The sequence below is a fragment of the Bombus pascuorum genome, chromosome 1 (genome assembly GCF_905332965.1).
Source record: "Bombus pascuorum chromosome 1, iyBomPasc1.1, whole genome shotgun sequence".
NCBI classification, from domain to species: Eukaryota; Metazoa; Arthropoda; class Insecta; order Hymenoptera; family Apidae; genus Bombus; species Bombus pascuorum.
The window spans coordinates 32,035,498-32,055,474 of NC_083488.1; the positions used below are offsets into that span (position 1 = coordinate 32,035,498).

The following is a 19,977-nucleotide window of genomic DNA, read 5'->3' on the forward strand; positions in this document are numbered from 1 at the left end:
CGTATTATACGAATTCCGTATTATACAGGATTCATGGTGCAAGAATTAAAACAAGTATGAGAAGGGTTTCGGTGCTATATTAGTATTATATAAGTTATATTAGTTATAGATTAACTATCGTGAACGAGCACGAAAAGAATTTAATATTTCAGTATTTAGCGAGTGGAAGGAATCTCTTCTTAAATATCATTTGAGCTTTTAGCTGGATCTAAAGAATATAAATTTACAGAAACATTTGCAGTCTAATAATTGGAAATTGAGAAGAATCTAAAGTTTAGATTTACTATTTTAAAATATTATATGCACGTTTTAACGAATAGAACGAATAAGTCAGACTACATCAATTACATATTTCACGAGAAATACGAGCTTGAGCGTTAAGAAGTTAATCTATATTGTTAATCTATATTGATTTGTTAAATATTTTATTCCATTTATATTAAAGCCATCACCATGAATAACCCTTAGAAAAAAATGAAAGAGATCTTGCCATTGCTCTCACCTCCTCGCGGGACAATTGGTTGTCATGGTCGCTGTCGATCTCTTTGAACACGTTTGCGGTTGGTGGAGAGTCGCTGATATTGATCAGTTCAACTTCGAATAGCAAAGTAGCACCTGCAGTCAGAAATAAATGATTTTGTTAAAGATATGTTATATGATCTTTCAATTGAAATTTTATCATGCAATTTCATTCTCCTTTTTAGTGGAACTCCAAAGCGAACACATCCTAAACACACTAAAAAAAATATATATATCGATTCCTTTCTAAATCGTCTTCATCGATTGAATGAATACGATAAATGGTCGATTTTATGTTCGTACGAGAAAATCGCCTAAACATTTTGATTATTTATGACGACCAATAACCAAGTTCTCAGATTTTTTATTAGAAATCTCCTTAACATCGAATATACGTAATTTGTAGCAAACTTCTTCTTTTTTAACGTAGTTGATACTAGTCGACGATACGACAAAATTTAATAGCCGGGAAACGTTTCGTTTCCTCTAATTTGATATCAACCTTTAATCGTTTCAATTTCTTTCGTTTTGCTTGACTCGTTTCTATTATTACCCCTTTAACCATTTTGTTCTCAAATACACAAATGGTTTCAATTTACAAGAGGGCAAACAAAACGTAGAAACTCCTCTACGACGTTAAACAGTTGCTCTTAAATAAAACCGGGACTTGGACTATTTTCCGAGACTGGAGCCTCTAAATTCCCTTCGATACGACACTGCACTCAGAGAGTCCCTTTCCTCGAGCCTATAGAGCGCAGACCTGCTAATAAAATATTTCACGATACTGCTAGAGTAACAGCCCTCGTTGTCGAACACGTTCCAAGAGGTTTCCACTCAGACTTGCAAACGCCTCGTTGGCAGACGGTAGCATCCGTTTCGAGGACACCGGAAACTATCGACGAAATTCTCATCCGTGATACCGAATTTTTGGCTAATATCGTTTAAACGTTCTTGACGTTTAAAACCAAGATAGAAATGGAAGACGATAAAAGTAGAAGATGAGAAAGTGGAATGAGATTTCTCCAAATCAGTCGCCTTGATCTTCCATTATATTTCACTGATCCCGTGGAATCACCGACATACCTTGACCGCATTGATTGACCGAAACCCAATAAAAATCCAATACGTCTCTGTCAATACTGACGAAAGACGATTGCCGTGGATTTTCTATTATTTGTTCGTCCACAATCTATACGCTTCCACGTGGATGAAAAATCTGTCTCGTGTCTCTTTTTCCCGGATGATGTATAACGGATACCTTATTTTTGACGTGTAGTACTAATTTCGTTTAAACGAAGATCGAAGGCAAATTCAGAAGTGGATTGGGACCTTATGTCGAATGAGAAGTATTATTTGCGAACAGACCGAAATAGGCAAAGGTAATCGAACTTTAAACGACTGATATATATATAATAATAAATACCATGGAACGCGTAATAGTACAGATACCAAAATTAGTTGAAACAGCGAGAAAGATATATATATATAGATATATATATATAGAGAAAGATATACCAGAAAAGCATTCAATTTTACTATTTATGAGATTCATGTTATAACGTAGAATATGTTGTGGATTTTTCGTAACTTTTAGGACTAAACAGGATAAACATGAAGCTTTCAATAAGCTGATAATGGTTTCCAAATGGACCTCATTTTCTCTAAGTGTCCAAATATCAGGTTGCCCGAAAAGTGTCTTTCTTTTACAGACACGTCTTTTACGACGCATCTTTATACAAACATGAAATCTAATCTGTCGAACGTTGTGATCTTTGTTTTGATAAATTTTGATAAAATTTAGTTAATTTATTTTTATATATATTATTGTATGTATGTTATTTTGACAAAGTGTAGTAATTTGATAAAATAATATAAAACGGAAAATATTGTGCATCCATTATTTCCTTATAAAACGAAAGAAACTTTTCGGACGATCTAATATCTATAGGATGTTCATCCTGTACAATTTTTGCACGTTCAAATTTTCCACAAATGCATAAACATCCCCAGTCCAGTTATAACGCTATATTATCAACGTGACAAAATGTTCACCATTCCACTAACAGATTAAGCTATTTACGATGTACAGCATTTTTATTAAATAAGAAATTCCGCTCTCTAAGCGTTTAATCGTTATATCTCAATAAATAACCTATCGGTTATGAAACGTCTTATGAACGTTTCCGTTTACGAGATCGTCTGTTGTAACGCGATCATGTAATAAAACCGATATTAGAAAAGGAAAATGAGCTCGTTAACAGTGCCGTGCACTTAATTCTCAGAGTAGAACGACACGACCGATCAATTTCATCTTGACGATTCTTACGCAACCACCGTTGACCCGAGCGAACCGTGTCGGTGATAAGAACGACAAATCTGTCCGTGTTATAATACAACGTTCTGAAATTGACAAAGAGGTACGATTACTCATTACTACGTTAGAACATTTGTATGTACAATAAGATCATAGCTAAGAATAATTTGTAATTAGTAGCCTGAAATTTAGAGGTGTAAAAATTTACAGAATGAAGGTAATACGAAGAAATGTATCAGATATGCAAAGTAAAGCATACGTTCTAGATTTCGTAGATGAAACGAATCGCTAATTAGCTTTCATTTTTTATCGCTGATAAAAATATAAATTTGCATAAACATCGGCAGTCTAGTGATTAGTTAACAAGATTTATAACTACAAGAGCCATTAGTTTGAGGAGTAAATTTATTTCAACTGTAGGTGTTTGCAGTAGCTGAGATCAACTACATATTGTAAAAATAAACATGAACGATTTTTGGCAATAAACGCGTTTAAACAAGTATATAAATATATAATGTCCTGAATGGTAATGTAATTTCACCGATAACGATATGATCTGTTATGCGGCGAATTCCCACGAAATTCAACGAACACCCAGCACGCAGTACACTCGCCTGCATCAGCGCATATTTCGTATTAATTATACACGGTCCTATCGTGATTAAACCGTAACCTAATGAAATATACCGCTTAATTATTCACTACTTAAACTGGTTGTAATTAATACAGCAGACAATGTATCTCGTCTAGTGGTGAGCCCCGTGGAAATTTAGTATTTAGTGACTGAACGGATTGATCAGTTAGAATTAGTGAAATAATGGATTAGAGCTCAAGGAAAATTTATCGATTGCCCATAATCGCTTCTGCCATGACTAAAATATGTAAAGTACCTGTAATAAAAACGTATATCCGAGATTTAGATTTTTTTAATTCACTATCCATGCAATAATAAGGACAAATTTTTCTTAACTTAATAATGTCCACTTAATAATAAAATTTCATCGAAAAGTTTGCTCCACACTTTATATCAGGTTGTTCCAAAAGTTCATTTCTTTTTATACGGAATTAGTAGGTGCACAACATATTTTCTTTTATATTATTTTATTGAATTATGTATCTATTTTGTAATAATAGAACAAAGTGGGCCATATACAATTCAATAAAATAATATAAGAAGAACAATGTTGTGCATCTATCATTTCCTTATAAAACGAAAGGAACTTTTCGGACAACCTAATGCGATTTCCACGTGGCATGTAATCTTCTGCGAACCTTTCCAGCGTTAATTCACCAAAAGAGACACTTGCGTAGAAACGATAGTTTCAGATCCTTGCTCATTTTCCATATAACACTGGTAAACTCTTGAAAAGTTCCTCTTATTTTCTGTAGCCACAACATCGACGACAGATGGAATCAAATTCTTTTTCTTTGTACACAACTTCCTTCTTTTCGTTCTTGCCCTTCGGCGTTCCTCGTACCGGGAGAAAACGATTTTCTTTCTGAATCCAAGAAATCTGAAACCTCTTTTTACCTTCCGAACAATACTAGGGCAAACTATTTTCGTTCGCGGCTTTCATCCTCCCGGAAAACTGAAATACGAGTTAATGTTATATGGTAACCAGACCGAAATAACGGAAAAGTTAATCATTCCATTGTTGTACTGTAGGGAAAAGAAACGGAGGTAAAAAGGGAACGGTTCAAATTAATCTATGCTTAAACGCGTTCAATGGCGCGCGACTGGCCGTTTAAATTGTTCAACATTTTTATCGCAGCGTGAAAAGAGAGTATCGTTGCGATAGGATTGTTCTCTGGCTCGTGGTCAAATTTACGAGGAATCGCTATTATCCTGGTTGGAGATTAAAATAGAATTGTGAATTTATGAAAGACCTCAGGCGTTACATTTAGATAGTCTACTGAACAATATATACCGACTTATTCCCTCTTTGATATATAATCTTAAAACTAGCTATTAGACCAAAGAACATATTCTTTATTTAATCTTAGATTACCGTTGAAAAATAAAAAGTGAAGAACCATTCGTGATATTGTATTTTTTTCTCATAATATTTAGATTATATACGTTATATATTTACGCGAGAATAATTAATAAAACAATGACTAAGTTTGTTATTCCAATGCAGCTACATATTTTTAAGAGGATTCCGGAAGAGATCCAAGCTTCGGTTATTGAATCAATAATCCAATGAAGATCCTCTTCTTGATTCTCGCATGACAATCTTGTCGTTCTACAATAACGATTATATAAAGCCTCGTTCATATTAATCGACTTGCCTGGATTCAAGCTCTGTACAAGTCAAGTAATTTGAATCAAATTGTTTGAATCTAAGTGAACCTAGTTCAAATATTAAGCTGAAATCGTGCCAAAGAAGATGATGCTTATTGGAGTATCGTTATTAATAAGTAAAACCTCGTTTACCTTGGAAGAAGGGATATTTCTAATCAATTAAAACAACAAGTTCTCGTTAGTAAAGTTAGTTTCGAGCTATTAATTCAATTAAACCGACTTGGTACAAATAATTTCAGGTTTAATGAGAACAAACAGTAGGAATTTTAAAGTACATAAACGATAGATCTATACTGGTGAAGAAGTTGACTAATCTGAACGAGACATAATATTTTCTTATAATAACTAAAACAAGTATTAGATATTCTATATTTTTCTATGACTATTAAAAGACAAGGTTTCATTTCGAAATTTTGGTATCGTTATGTCTCGTTCAGATTACTTTACTTTACAATTCCTACCGTTTGTTCTCATTAAACCTGAAATTATTTGTATCAAGTCGATACCTCTCGTAATACCTCTCGTAATGTATAACGATATCGAGAACATTAGTGTAGTATCGTAAATCTTCTCGAAATATAATGATCTTCTTGAATTGGTTAATCGCGAGTACAAATCGCGATATTTATTCCATGTCTACCTGCAGTAATTAGCTTTCCCTTTCCGCAGAAGATAATCGTATCGAATGTTCATCGAATCGCGTCGAATATGTTGAGAAACGTTGAAAAATTGAAACGAAGCGACTACGAAGAGGTTCGACAAATATTCCGGTCTCACCCTGCTATGCCGCCAACGTAAACGTCGTGTTGCGCAAATATTTTTCACAAAGGAGACGAGTGAACCCGTGTTGGCCAGCGAAGAAGTTAATTAACCATAAAACGCATAAACCGCAGTTAACCCACCCGCGTTGCAAAGCCCTCGAACATTGTAACTTCTCATTACACGTTCTTCCGCAACAAAGAACCACAGACAACAGTCTGACTGGGAGAAACCATGAAAAATTCGCGTGGTAAATGAACGAGGAGTCTGCGTCGTTTCCAGAACGATTACAAAACCCTTTCAATTTTCGTTATGGAAATCTAAAATATAGCATAAATTTGAAAAAGCAAACAAAATTTTTCATGATATAAAATATATTCACATTTGAGTCAGAATAAACCATTTCCATTTTGTCAATTTTTTGAAAATTCAGTATACACCTTCTTTTATATCAGAATAATAGGACTCCATTTGCGTTATCTTATAAAATTTTTAAACTGATTTCTCATAAAAAATAAAAAATAATATAAAAAGTAATGTGACTTTTCGCGTTCCTTCTTTCGCAGTCTTTATCCACAAATCATCAAATAGAATATATCTATGTGTTTTATTGTAACACAGGTTTGATATAGATATATATATTCATTGTGAATGGAATATAAAAACTAAATAATTATTTTAGTAATTAGGAACTTATAAAAAAAGCTCAGGCGAAGTACAAGCCATTTAGGGTTAAAAGTCTTGATCGAGTTATGATAAAACAGATTTAATGAATGAGCAGGAACCACGGTAATAACCCTAATAGCTTCCTTTCCTTGCTTCCTTCCTTACTTCATCCCTGGTTTTTTTTCTTTCTCCTCCCATTTCCTCATCCTTCTACTTTCTCTCCGTTATAAGTTAAATTTTAATTTTTCTAATCGCTTCGACGAATTTAAATTTTGAAATATTTTTCCATATAATGAGCTCAGTATCACCGAAGATAATTACTGCGCAGAAAAAATGATCTATCCGCATCGAAACCTTTTCCACCGAACATTATCGAGTGAACTCCATTCTTCGCCAATAAAAGCCCTCCATAAAACATGGGATCAGGATCGAAGGTATATGCATATTCGGGGCTAACTTTCGATTTATCTAACGCGAGAACGTTTCGCAAAGAAGAAAAAAAAAAAAAAAAAAAATGAGCGAACGAGCGTCGCTGTTGATCCAGCCAGGTCAACTGCGATGGCTAGTGCTCGATTTAATGGTTGACGTTTTATTGGATTTCCGTGCAATTGCATTTTTTAGTCTGATTTCGTTACTAACGATCCCCTTTTGTATCGATTCGTCCGTTGGTCTCGTTCGTTTACCTCCGAGAATCGATGGGACCCACGGATAATTTGAGGAGAGTTAGCATTAAACTGCAACTTCTCGCCGTGAAACCGTTGCAATTTCGTCCTTTTTATGTTCGCCCTTGTTTCTCGTTGACAAGCCTTTATCGTGAATTGCTGAACGATAGAATTGATGCAATCGATTCCAGTTCCCGATACTTTTTATTTTATCTGCCGCCGAATGATGATTAAAGATGATCGATATAAATTTACGTGCTTTCGTATTGACAATTTTCATTAGTCGTTTTTAATACACGAATATTAAACGAAACAAATATACGTTTGACTTTTGGTGTTTGGTAGGCTCCTGAATTGTTCTATAAAAAAGTGTAATTACTGGAGTTAGGTGAATTCACGTGTATTTGATAAATTTTCAAACTCAGTTTTCTAGAAAATCGACCTTCCAACGCAATTTTGTTATATCTGATTTTTCACTCGTTTTGTATCGCCCCCACAATCTTCCTAATTTCACTTGTATCAGAAATTTAGACTAGCTTTTCAATCGTTTTGTATCGCCCCCAGAATCTTCCTAATTTCACTTGTATCAGAAATTTAGACTAGCTTTCCAATAGTTTTGTATCGGCCCCAGAATCTTCCTAATTTCACTTGTATCAGAAATTTAGACTAGCTTTTCAATAGTTTTGTATCGCCCCCAGAATCTTCCTAATTTCACTTGTATCAGAAATTTAGACTAGCTTTTCGATCGTTTTGTATCGGCCCCACAATCTTCCTAATTTCACTTGTATCAGAAATTTAGACTAGCTTTCCAATAGTTTTGTATCGGCCCCAGAATCTTCCTAATTTCACTTGTATCAGAAATTTAGACTAGCTTTTCAATCGTTTTGTATCGGCCCCACAATCTTCCTAATTTCACTTGTATCAGAAATTTAGACTAGCTTTTCAATCGTTTTGTATCGGCCCCAGAATCTTCCTAATTTCACTTGTATCAGAAATTTAGACTAGCTTTTCAATCGTTTTGTATCGGCCCCAGAATCTTCCTAATTTCACTTGTATCAGAAATTTAGACTAGCTTTTCAATCGTTTTGTATCGGCCCCAGAATCTTCCTAATTTCACTTGTATCAGAAATTTAGACTAGCTTTTCAATCGTTTTGTATCGGCCCCAGAATCTTCCTAATTTCACTTGTATCAGAAATTTAGACTAGCGATGTATTTTATTCGTGCGCGAGTTCCCATACTAGATATCGAATATCCATTAAAACGATTGTTTATCGTGACCTTCGAGAAAAGTAATTTCTATCCGATAGAACGAAGATGATAAGAAACTTCAGACACAGCGAACGTCGTAAGAACGTCGACGAAGAAACAATCTTACCTCCAGGAATTACGTTTCCGGCTCCTTTCTCCCCATATCCGAGTTCCGGCGGTATGGTCAACTTCCTCTTTTCGCCCACGCACATATCCACCAATCCTTGGTCCCAGCCTTTAATAACTTGGCCAACTCCCAGCTGGAATGTGAACGGCTGATCTCTGTCCAAACTGTAACAGACAATAAACGAGCTACGTTTTAAACACTGTTTCGCTGAAAGTTCACGACAGAATGCGAACGATTCTTTTTATCGAAAGTCATAATCGAACACGTTGGCTTTTTCAGCTCGTTTATCTTTGTTTCGTAACTCTTATTAACGTAAGACTTATTAATGCCATTTTCTTAAAAGCCATATTCATTAACTTCACCTGTCATAAATTTTTCACTCTTATTTTTTTCACTATGTGGTAGCGTTTAGGTTCATAAAAGTAAGTAACTGGTTTAATTCCACGTTTATTCTCTCTTTTAGAAAAATTAAAAATCTTTTTTAATATTCTCGATTCTTTAAAAAAAAAAAAATTGATACCCATAACGATCCTGTCTGATTGTGGTTAAAGATAATGATCGTTATTTCAGATTAAATTCACGGCAGATTCGATATAGATTTTCATAGTAACATAATATGCTGAATTTACGCTGAATTTCAAGGTCTTCGATATCGGGGGGCAGGTGTACGCCTGTCTACCATCGATATTTCCCGTGAAAGAGATCGCGTCGTGGAAGTGCAATCCGATGCAGTCTCGTAAAATCGGGTTCACGTATGCCAGCCGATCGTTTCACGCGTTCCGGCAACGAAAATTGACAAGTTCATCGGCTGACTGACGCAGGAAGGCGGAAAAAGCGGAATAGAAAAGCGGAGACCGTGAGAGGGAGAGAGAAATTCGTCGAAACGAACACGGGAACTCAACGCAACGATTGTGTGGAAAACGAGGTAACGATGCTGTAACGTGCGAAAAAAAGAAAGCTATTAATATTAAAATGCGTTATTAACGAAAAAAGAAAAGAGCAACTTATTTCACGATAATTAATTTTCACTACATGACTGCTTATGTATAGCGATAAAATTAGAAGTTAAGAGCCTACTTTTAAATTTAAAATTATTTATGAAATAAATCCGAATGAATGTGAAATATCGTTCGAATATGCGAACAACGTGTGTGATGATTAATTCCAATATCCATAGATCGTACTATATTTACGTAAAAAAATATCTTTGAATTAATTTCTACGTAAAATATGGCAAAGAAAAATGTACAAAGAATCGAAAAATTGATCGAATATTGATACAACAAGGTGAAAATAAAAAATTTTAAAGAAGAAAGAGAAATGCGTAGGTTGACGGAGCTCGGTATAAAAAATCGATGGAACATAAGGGAGGAACACGTCCTCGGACTCGTTTGAGGCGTCTCGACGTGCGTCTCTGCCACTGACTCGAAGGGTTGCAACGACGTCGCGCGCACACACGAATGCGGATGAAGTTCTATGTGCAACGAGTAACTATGTTGTGTCACGAGAAGAATTTCAAGCAGAGAACTACGTTGATATGCAGATATGTCGCTACGAGCTGAATGTCTACACACGCGTGTATAATGTTAGAAATACTTCAGCAACGTTTCTTCCGCTTTATTTTCTCTTCCTCTTTCTGTTCTCGTTGTTTATGAAGTTTTAACCAAGAGGAAGACAGGCTTTTAGGAAATTACAGGACGTTGTAAAAAGAAACAAAAATGTTCAAACTACTAACAATTTTGAAAACTTTACTTTTTCCAATTACGTCATTTTTCCAATAAATTACCGATATTATAAATATGACTCTATCGTTGATATCGGAATAAAACTGAAGGTGTAAAAATAGCAAGATGGGTCCATATAAAGAATATAAATAATAATTAAGTTCAATGAAAGCATCAAGAAATGGACATTTTTATGCAAATTTTTCTTTCTATCTATAAATCGAATTCTGATACACTTGGGATTTCTATGAGTAGATAAATTACTTGAATAAACGAGGATTAATGATTGTATCAGTCAGATCCAGTGATCCGACGACATTTAAATTTCGTTCAACAAATTTAAAATGAAACTCTATCCTCATTACGAGCATTCAATCTCCATCGATCAATCAAATCATCGTTATTATCACATTTACCTTGGCTTTCCAATGAAAAGTTACGATCATCCTAACGATAACTATCGTTCCTGCAGTAACTTCAGCTACATCGAGCCGGAACGTTGTTCGACTATCGACACGACTCCCATAAACTTTCTTCGAACTCAAATAAAACTAATCGCGTCAAGTGTCAGCTGTTTGCTTCTTTTTCGATTTTCGTTTGCTTCTAGCTTTACATTACAGCTTTCCATTAAACGAAAATCCGAGTAAAGATCGAGGATTTCGATTTGAAACTAATGGCGCGACATTTGGAACGATATTGATTCTTTTCTTTGCTGAATCCTGTCGGGGGATGAATTTTCCGATCCACAAGATTTACAAGATCATAGCGTTTCCGGTTTCTCTGATTCATCCTGGTTCATGTTAGAAGGTTGAAGCTCGAAATTTTTATCCAAGTGACAAAAACTCGCCATAAGGCCTGCATTTTATCGAGAAACGCGAGATAGCTAAATCGCAAAAGATATAGAACCGTTGATCTTGTTAGCTGGAAAGTTTTCAAAAGAAATTAAGTTGAGTGAAATTTTTGAGTTTAAAGCGATCCGTACTAGTAATCGAAAACGGTCGATTTTGAACTTTTTAAACGTGTTTTATTCCACCTTTTTTTCTAACACACAGTCGTCAAACTTGTAAAAATTGCAGTCCAAATGCAAGAAAAAATTAAATTAATATTTTACAGAATTACTCGATGCAAGATAATTATGACGGTTTAATTATATAATGATAATAACTGTATAACCTCGGTATTCCAAAATCGCTAAGGAAACTTTAAGCTATAAAATCACGTACATCGATTCTAACGTAGCAGATAAACAGCAAAACATGATTGATTATTGGAGAATCGAGGTATCATCGAAAAGAAAATATCGAACACGTCGCTGGGTAAGAATAGATAGCATGCGTTTATTCCTGGTAAAAAATAGGTGACACGAAAAGAATGTCTCGATGAAAGGAACTTCGAGATCGTTGGTCTTACGCGTCGAAAGTTCCGTTTAGCGGCGAGGAAAATAGAGTTTCTGAGAGGAGATCCAGGGCAATTTCGTTCAGATATTAATAGGTTATTTGATGTGACAAGTTGGACCGACAAATTCTTAGTCGTTTCCTTCTTTGTATTTTTGTTTTCTTTGTATCAATTCATTTGTGAGCAAGCATGAATTTAGCAACATTTCAAATACATCACTGATCAATTTGTACAGGTAAAATATATTCCGAAGTAATTAAATAAAAATGAAAAATTGGGAAGATATTCAAGTATTAAATTAAAATATTCAATATGTTCTCTTTTGTAGAACGAAATAATCTTTATGTCGATACTTCCAGGCAGAAAATAAAATCCAAAAATGTATTATGATTACGCATTTGTCAACTTGAACGCTATATGCTCGAAAACGATTATATTCTGCCACTCTTATCTTTATTTGCATAGTACTATCGTTGTTAATTAGCGAGCCCAGCTCCACTGGAAGTTATTAATAATTCAAAGAGCAAATATCAACAGTAATGAGCATTTACGGTTTACACGAAGTTCTATTACGACATGATTCGTACAAAATTTGAATTGGTCAATATTTATGGAAATCATAAATTCGTGTAAACCACACTTTAGTCGAAGCTTTTACTTTCGATGAATTTTATTAGAATTAAAAATAATTTTTTTTCAAAAACTCTCCTGTAAAATCTGAATCCCACGTCCGAACTTCGTCTCTTTACTTAAAAAATTAATGATTATTTACCGCATCGACATTAAACAAATAATACTAAATTGCAAAATAAATTAAACAAGCAGTCTGTGTAATCTTGTCACGTTTCTCCATTTCGCAATTTATATAGTTGGTGATTAATCGTTGATCTTCTAAATGAAATCAAATAATTTCGAAATAGTTGTACGATCTTGAAATAACGAAGACCTTCGCAATCTCAACCTTCCTTTCATAAAATTAAAATCCTGTGCTTTAACACGAAAGAAAAAAGGAAACCATTAATCAACGTCCTCGAAAATTTTCTGCTTATTAGGCTTTATACAGGTTTCACGTGAACGAATTGCCAGTCATTCGCGAAACAACGTTCGGGGTTAACTTATCGGAAGTTCGTTAGGGAGTGTAATTTTATTCGCGAAAGTTTTGTTCTACTAACCAACCACGTCCGATATCTCGTCGGTGTTCTTACGCGTGAACAAACATATTATGCGCTCGAGACATAATCAGTCGGAATCCTTCTAACGCAACTCGTTACCGCTCGGCGTCGCGACGCCGGGCGTGCAGAATAATGTGGCCCAAGTTTCGAGGATAATTATGTTGCGTAAGGGTAATTACACCATGCCACGTGGGGAATTTCAAGTTTCCTGCACCTTCGCGCATCCACGTTGTAACAGCATGCGCTCATGCATACAACCACGTGAAGAATATATTTTGGAGGGATCGTAAAGGGTAGCAGTCATTGCTATGAACACAGGAGAAACATCTATTTAAGAAAGCACAAAGTACAAAGCAAAATAACACGATTTACTACAAATGTATATATTAAATAAAAATAGATTATGATTAGTTTAAGTAAGATAATTAGAGTTACGTGGTGTGCAATTCATTCATTTATTATACGTAATGTATTTAAAATTGCACAATAGCACTCTTAAATTTATTCCTCATTATTCGCGAAACCTTATTACGTTAATTACGTAATTTTTAACGAATTTCGTGCTGCTTCAGTTGTTTTTCCAATTTTGTTAACCATACAAATCCTTCACAATGAACCAATCTTACCGATAGCTTCCACATTTCCGTATAATCATTATACTCAATTATTCCAATGAATCTGATTTCTGATACTGTTTTGTTCGTTCAATATCGTCTCTATATTAACTGATAATAATACGAACAAGAACAAAGGAAATTTTTACGTTGCATCACAGGAAGGCACGGATTTCACGCCGAACGTATTATATTGTCAAAAATCGAATGACACGCATTGTATTTAATACTGTGCGCAATGATTCATTTAAAAGTATGCATAATTAACGTAGCTTCCCAAAATACGCGTAATTATTTATCAGCGCGATGCACTGATCGTCGTATTAAATTTGTATCGGCAGCTGATTTCCATGGAAAACTAATAATTTGCTTCCTGCCTCTCGATAATAAAACTAACGCGTTATTGAAACTTCCGATTTCCTGTTCAAGCAACGAATTTAATAAACATTCAACCCTTCTATTCTAAACTGCATCCTAGTTTGCATCGCTCGATACTTGGGCTTCAGACTTGGCTATATAGTATTTGAACGATTTAACCGTTCACATCTTTCATCATTTCGTTTGTCAAAGACGACAAACTACTATCATAGTTCTTGAAATTAAACTAAAAGTAACTACAAATATTCTACGAAAACTATCATTCTTACGAGATCCACAACTTCGTTATTTAATTAGATACGCTTCTTCCATGATGTAATTACAAGATACGTAACAATTGTAATGAATGTTTTATTCCCAAAAATTTGACGAGTCGTTTTTGTTTCGAGCCTTTCGATTTGTTAACACTTTGCCATTCGCAAAGGCTAGAGATAAAATCCGTTGAGTTACTTTCCACTTATTCGATAGTCACCATTGGTGGAGTCATTACGTGCCAAGCCAACAATTCTTCTATGTAACTGAAATCTTGTTCCCCAGTTCCTGTAATAAACAGCAATCTGGTCAAAAGCACGTTATCGGTTACCGCTACTCGACGACAGGAAGTTGGTCAGTGATCGCCGGACCCCAATGGGCGCGACAGATTCAAGTACCGACGAGCGTTTAATTATTTCATTAACAAGTAACGTTTTACGACCTCTCGACCAGAGTATTCCGCCACCACAGGTTTACTACAGTGCTCTCCGTAATTACTGACTTTTACTATCGTGACAGCGGATCGCATATTGAACTCCCGGCGACAAGAGACGATTTCGTTGGTCACGTTTGTCGTTATCTGCCACGTTTTACAGAGTAATTTCGTGAAACTTCAAACCTCACTTAACCGCGCTTTAAAGGAGTTGTTACTTCGCGTCGCAGGGAAAAGCTCGTGAAACCGAGCAAAGTGTTTGAAGTAACATCGAAACGATTTTAAATTAAAGTTTCCTTAGGGATCGATGTACGTTATTGCTTTTTATAAATATCGAGAAGCTTTGATCGATTTGTAATATCGATAATTTTATCAAAGAGAAATTTTATCAAGAGAGAATTTTATCAAAGTATTCGAAGTAACGATGAAGTAGAAGTTGGACTCATTTTATAATTTATTCTACTATCAACTATATGTACTATCGTATACATGTAACGTAACCCAATCTTTTATTATTATTAAGTATACGATTAATATCCAATTCCCATGAAAAAAGACTTATTTCCATAAGCATATTTATCCAAAGAAAATAACACAAATGGAGATAAATTCTAAGATAAGCCGAAGAATAAATTTAAATTAATAAATTCTAATGTTCTGTTCTAAATTTTTTATTTAAATATCATTGGTTGTGTCAACATCAGATTTTTTTCTGTAGGTTTAGAAAACCCTTCTTCGTTTGTCTCATCAAAAATGAAAGGGTCTGGAGATAACGAGTTTGTCAAGTAACAGAAAAATCAAGTGTATCTCTTCCAGAATAAACAAGTATCCGGATATTTGCGAACTTTATTGTAGCTCTAAAAAAACGTTGTTCGGCTGCTGATAGCCGAATGGCATTTTTCTTTCGTCCGTATACGTTACTTCGAATATTGGAATTGTTTCCTCGCAACGAGGTTCCTGGAAATCTTTTTATACTATTTACAATATTTCTGTTGGGTAGAGTTAATTGGTTTTGGATTGAATTCGTTAATCCGATAGGAATTAATACGACTGCTTGGAAACAACAGCGAACCGACGGACAAATAAGAATATAAGGCGTTTTCATTTGGAGAGAAGAATTACTGAATGTTCGACGAAACTTGATAAGTTTGCTCGTGTTTTCTCTTAGCGTTCCGAAGAATTCTTCAATTTTACATCATCATGTACTTCGTACTTTTATGGTCCAATTTTCATCTCAATGTGAATTGTTTCATTGTAAAAGATAAAAAGCTATTTACTGTTTCAGAAGACTTCGGCATAATATGTAAATTAAATCAACTACATGTCAAACAAGAAATTACGTATACCGACAACGATGTTTTTATGTTTTCCTGAAAGCGCGGAAATTTTTTGACGATAAAAGAACACGACTGAGTCGAAAATAATTCAAAGAAGGGTTAATATACAAAGGGTACGTAATAAAATAAAATGTACAAAATAAAGCCCTTCTTATTATATTTAATAGGTGAAATAAATCTATTTTCATGTATTAATTAACATTCATAAAAATATCAAAATGCATAAACATTCACGATCTATTAATTATCAGATAAATCCAACCATAGGTTTATTATATTATATATTAGGTTGTCCCAAAAGTTCCTTTCGTTTTATAAGAAAGTAGTAGATGAACAACATTTTTTGTTTTATATTATTTTATTGAATTACGTTTGATCCATTTTATTCTGTTACTACAAAACATACTTAATCCATAAAATAATATAAAATAAAAGATGTTGTGCATCTATTATTTCACTTATGAAACGAAAGAAACGTTTGGGACAACCTAACACATGTACACATCATGGTCAATTAAACTCTACAACGCGACAAGAACATAATTAATTATACGAGATTTCTACATGAGAATAGACAACCCATAGACACACACACACACACGGAGTGTGTTCTTGTAACGTGGTGCTTGGTCGGTGAAAAATGGAAAATAATGAAGCCAGGAAGAAAAGGGTTCGATCGACAATGGAGCTGCAAAGAAAAGGTAAAGTCATAACGGGGGAGGAAAGGAAGAAGGAAGGATACAATGAGGAGGCGGAGAAAAGGAGAAACCGCGATGGAATCGCGGAAACGAAGAACTACGTTCCAATGAGGAGCAAATATCTCGAAACTAATTTCTACGACTTTCTATCGAGCATGCGTCTCACTTCGAAACACAACCAAGACGATGCGACCGTCGATTCAATATGAGATAGAAACGACATTGATATCGATAATTACGTTTATCCTGTATGTTCTGACTTATTCCGGATAAAAGTAAACTGATCGATAATCTCATATCCTCTTAGCGTTTTCTTGATCATATTAACGATTTATATGTCGTTTTTGATGGTAATTTTAAATAAGCAATTTATATATCTTTTCCACTTTGACATGAGATATTTTATATCTTCAATATCAAGAAAAAGGAAACAAATAAAAAACATCTGATTCCTAAATCTAAAACATTCACCGACGATCGTGCAGACGTTAATGCACGATATATCCAACAATTTCTTTCATGTGTGTTTAGAAATATTAAATTGCGGTCTATTTGTAATAGTAATAAAAATGATAATAATTATACCATCGCGTATACAATCGAATTATACACTTTTACTTATAATTCCCAATGAAAATTGATTGTAAAATTCATCCAAATAAAAAGAAAAAACGAATCGAATTATACACTAAAGCGTGATTACTTGGTGCAATTTACAGAATGGTCGAGTTAGTAAAACTGTAGCATGATTAAAAGGCGACCAACATATCTGTGATATGCATGATTTCAAGAGTAATTGGAATTTTATATGAACACGCACACGTAGATTTATTGTTCTTTGACACGCGACAACGATGACGATTCGACCATTAAAAAAAAGAAAGAAAAGAAAAAATAAAGGATAGCAATTGGTGGATGAATAAATGAAAAATACAACGACTTATCCGTGTGCCACGATGAAAAATCGTAAACGTTTCAATCGATGCTAAAAACCTTTTTTCTGACGATTTGCTCGACGAATTAAATGTAACTGGAACTTCTATAAATCATCTACACTATCGTGCAAATAACGTGCACGTAATAAAATTATGTATCTTGCTCGAAATGTGTTGATATGCATACGCAAATTTGGTATCACGTTCATCAGGATTACGATATGATATATCTATGTGTATTTAATCGGTGTATGTAGTTCAATCGGGGTGCTTTAACGTTCATTAATATCTAACATATCGAGTATCTTTAATATCATTAGCGCAAAACTAGCCTAAAATTGTCAATTCCAAGATATAACAAAAATATACAACAAAACCTGAAAAGAACGTTTCAGGAAAATAATCTCCCAATTAATTAAAATAATCAATCCGTGCATGGAAAATGAATAAGAACCACTTTTTTTTTTTACCAAAATCAAATTACAAATTGACTGCATATTGCAATGATCGTACTTTCTCCTATTAATAAATACAGATGTTATCTACCTTTAAGCATTCGAGAATTATACCGAGTCGAGTTTCATCAGTCAAGGACCAAGTACAAGAGGCAAGAAAAGATGGAAGAAGGCGAGACACGTCCAAGATCTTGACGTGCAACGAATGAACATCCTTCTTGTCGGTGGATGTACTAAGAAGCAAGCTATGCGAAGTCACAGAGAGAAGGGAGAAGCAAAAAGAAGAAGCAAGAGACGAAGAAATCCAGCAAGAAGAAGAAACAATTGCTCTGGGACAGTTAACTGTAGCAGAGACAAAAAATATCCAAGAATCAACCCTCGACGAAGTCCTTCGCTCCGTCTCGAATATCCTTTTGCGTATGGGCTCCTGCGGATAGAAAAGTTCCCGCGTATCGCGGTACGTTCTTTAAATATTCAAATGGAAGCACCGCTAGCAGCTGCTATACGCGGGATATTGCCAGTTTACGAAACCCTCTATTCGCTGAAGCAAGTCCTGTGAGACGCTCGATGTTTTTCATGCGAAACTTTCAAAACTGCCGTTTTCCCGACATGTCGTGTTTCACCGAGATCAGACCCTGTCATACGGGTTACACAAATCGATGTAAATAATAAATACGTCGAGATTAGACGTTCTAACGGACTATTTCCAGGAGCAACATGAAAATGGACACGTGCTTTTAAGATAAGATAGGATTATTTGAGTCGGAAGGATATCTCAGTTAAGCTCGAGAGTAATAAATTTAATTTTAAGAGTTCATTCGCTCAGGAAAACAGATAAATGCTTATCGTAGAAATCTTCTATGTACATATCGCGTATGTTATGTAAAACATTTTGAAATTTTATTATCAGTGTAACGAGATACTAATTAAACTAGGTAAAATTTGAAACTAGTCTGAAATATATATGGAAATTACGAAATATTCATTATAAATATAAGATAAAGATAAAGATTGAATTCTAAAATGCTGAAGCTCTAGTGGCTCAAATAATTGTAGCCTACTATGTTTCCTATTACCAGGAATTAAATATTCAAGTCCTTAAATGTAGCAAATATTTTCATCCGTACCATTAGTTATTTTCGTAACTTTGGAATATTTTATTCGTTATATGAGTTGATGACTATGAATTATATATGAGAGTTTAAACAGACTACGCGGGAAACAATAATATAAATAGTTGGCAAACAATTGGAATGATGGATTAGAACTGCGCTTTAAATGCAGGGAAATAAATTGGTATTTATTTTTCGTGAGTGAAGTTGTTATTATGCTACGTTTATAAATATAAATTATAATTAAGAGTAAATTATGGACACGGTGTAATAAATACTTATATTAAGCGTAAATAAGCTTTTAATTTTTGGTAAGTTTACAAAACGATACAGGAGAGATTGAATCATCGTTTTGAACTAGAGGTTGGTTTTAGTAACTTAACAGTAACTTAATAGTACACTTAAGAGCTTAGAATGTATACATATAATAAAATATTTAATTACAAAAGAAACTGAATTTATTTCTATCGGAGTTCTCGAATTTTTACTTACTTTTTACTTTAATATTTTAGTTTCAATTTTACTCCAATTTTGCTTTAACGTAATCTTGCTTTACAATCAGACGATTAAAATGTGTGTAAAAATGTTTTTACTCAAATTAAATCATTGTAACTCAAATTAGTTTCGTGAATATCCATTTACTATTTCATAAAATCCTTTTTTCTTTAAGTCACGCAAAGAAGAAACGTGTTACCGTAAACGTGGAAGTATTAAATGGAACAACTACGAAGCGATATTCGAATTATTCTCGATGAATCGTGAAGCGTCGTCGCGATTCAGTTGCGCCTGCTAGCATTGATACGAACCGGAGTGGAGGAAAAGTATGTCGTAAAAACAACTTTACCGTGGGTGTATATGACGCAACTCGGTA

At 34.4% G+C, this 19,977-nt stretch overlaps 1 protein-coding gene across 1 annotated transcript in view; it reads right to left on the reverse strand.

Annotated features, from left to right (window-relative positions):
• Positions 1-19,977, reverse strand: part of LOC132910573 (FK506-binding protein 2) — a 122,334-nt gene that overhangs the window by 3,404 nt on the left and 98,953 nt on the right. The window contains exons 2-3 of the mRNA XM_060966345.1: positions 8,602-8,765; positions 503-615 (exon numbers count right to left, since the gene is read on the reverse strand). Of these exons, the coding sequence (XP_060822328.1) occupies positions 503-615; positions 8,602-8,765 (277 nt within the window). The remainder of the gene's footprint in view (positions 1-502; positions 616-8,601; positions 8,766-19,977) is intronic.